Raw genomic sequence first — 356 nt, 5'->3', positions numbered from 1 at the left:
CTCCGCATGAACCATGCCCCCACCGCCGGCTACGAGGAGGATGTGGGGACACGGAGCACTGTCCGGGTGGTGTCACACACCAGTGTCCCACTGCTGCTGAAGAACCAGCCCTACTTCTTCCAGCAGTCGCAGGAGACCCTCTACATCATCTGGGGGCCGTCGAAGAAGATGAACCGGGAGAAGATGGGCACAACTTACCGGGCGCTGCTGAAGGTGATGGAGACGTACCCCCGCCTGCAGATCTACACCCTGACCGAGGAGAAGATGGCGTATTGCGACGATGTCTTCCAGAATGAGACGGGGAAGAACAGGTACCACTGGCTCCCAAAGAGCCCCTGTCCGGGCCCCCTGCCATA

At 60.4% G+C, this 356-nt stretch overlaps 1 protein-coding gene across 1 annotated transcript in view; it reads left to right on the top strand.

The window, feature by feature from the left end:
- Positions 1-6: 6 nt before the first annotated feature.
- ST6GALNAC6 (ST6 (alpha-N-acetyl-neuraminyl-2,3-beta-galactosyl-1,3)-N-acetylgalactosaminide alpha-2,6-sialyltransferase 6) overlaps positions 7-356 on the top strand; it is a 5,818-nt gene continuing 5,468 nt past the window's right edge. Inside the window, exon 1 of the mRNA XM_009888084.1 lies at positions 7-311. Within this exon, the coding sequence (XP_009886386.1) occupies positions 7-311 (305 nt within the window). The remainder of the gene's footprint in view (positions 312-356) is intronic.

This window comes from Charadrius vociferus, unplaced genomic scaffold (genome assembly GCF_000708025.1).
Source record: "Charadrius vociferus isolate BGI_N301 unplaced genomic scaffold, ASM70802v2 scaffold56, whole genome shotgun sequence".
Classification (NCBI taxonomy): Eukaryota; Metazoa; Chordata; class Aves; order Charadriiformes; family Charadriidae; genus Charadrius; species Charadrius vociferus.
The sequence above is the reverse complement of the archived record's forward strand: the minus strand, read 5'-3'. Positions and strand labels throughout refer to the sequence as shown.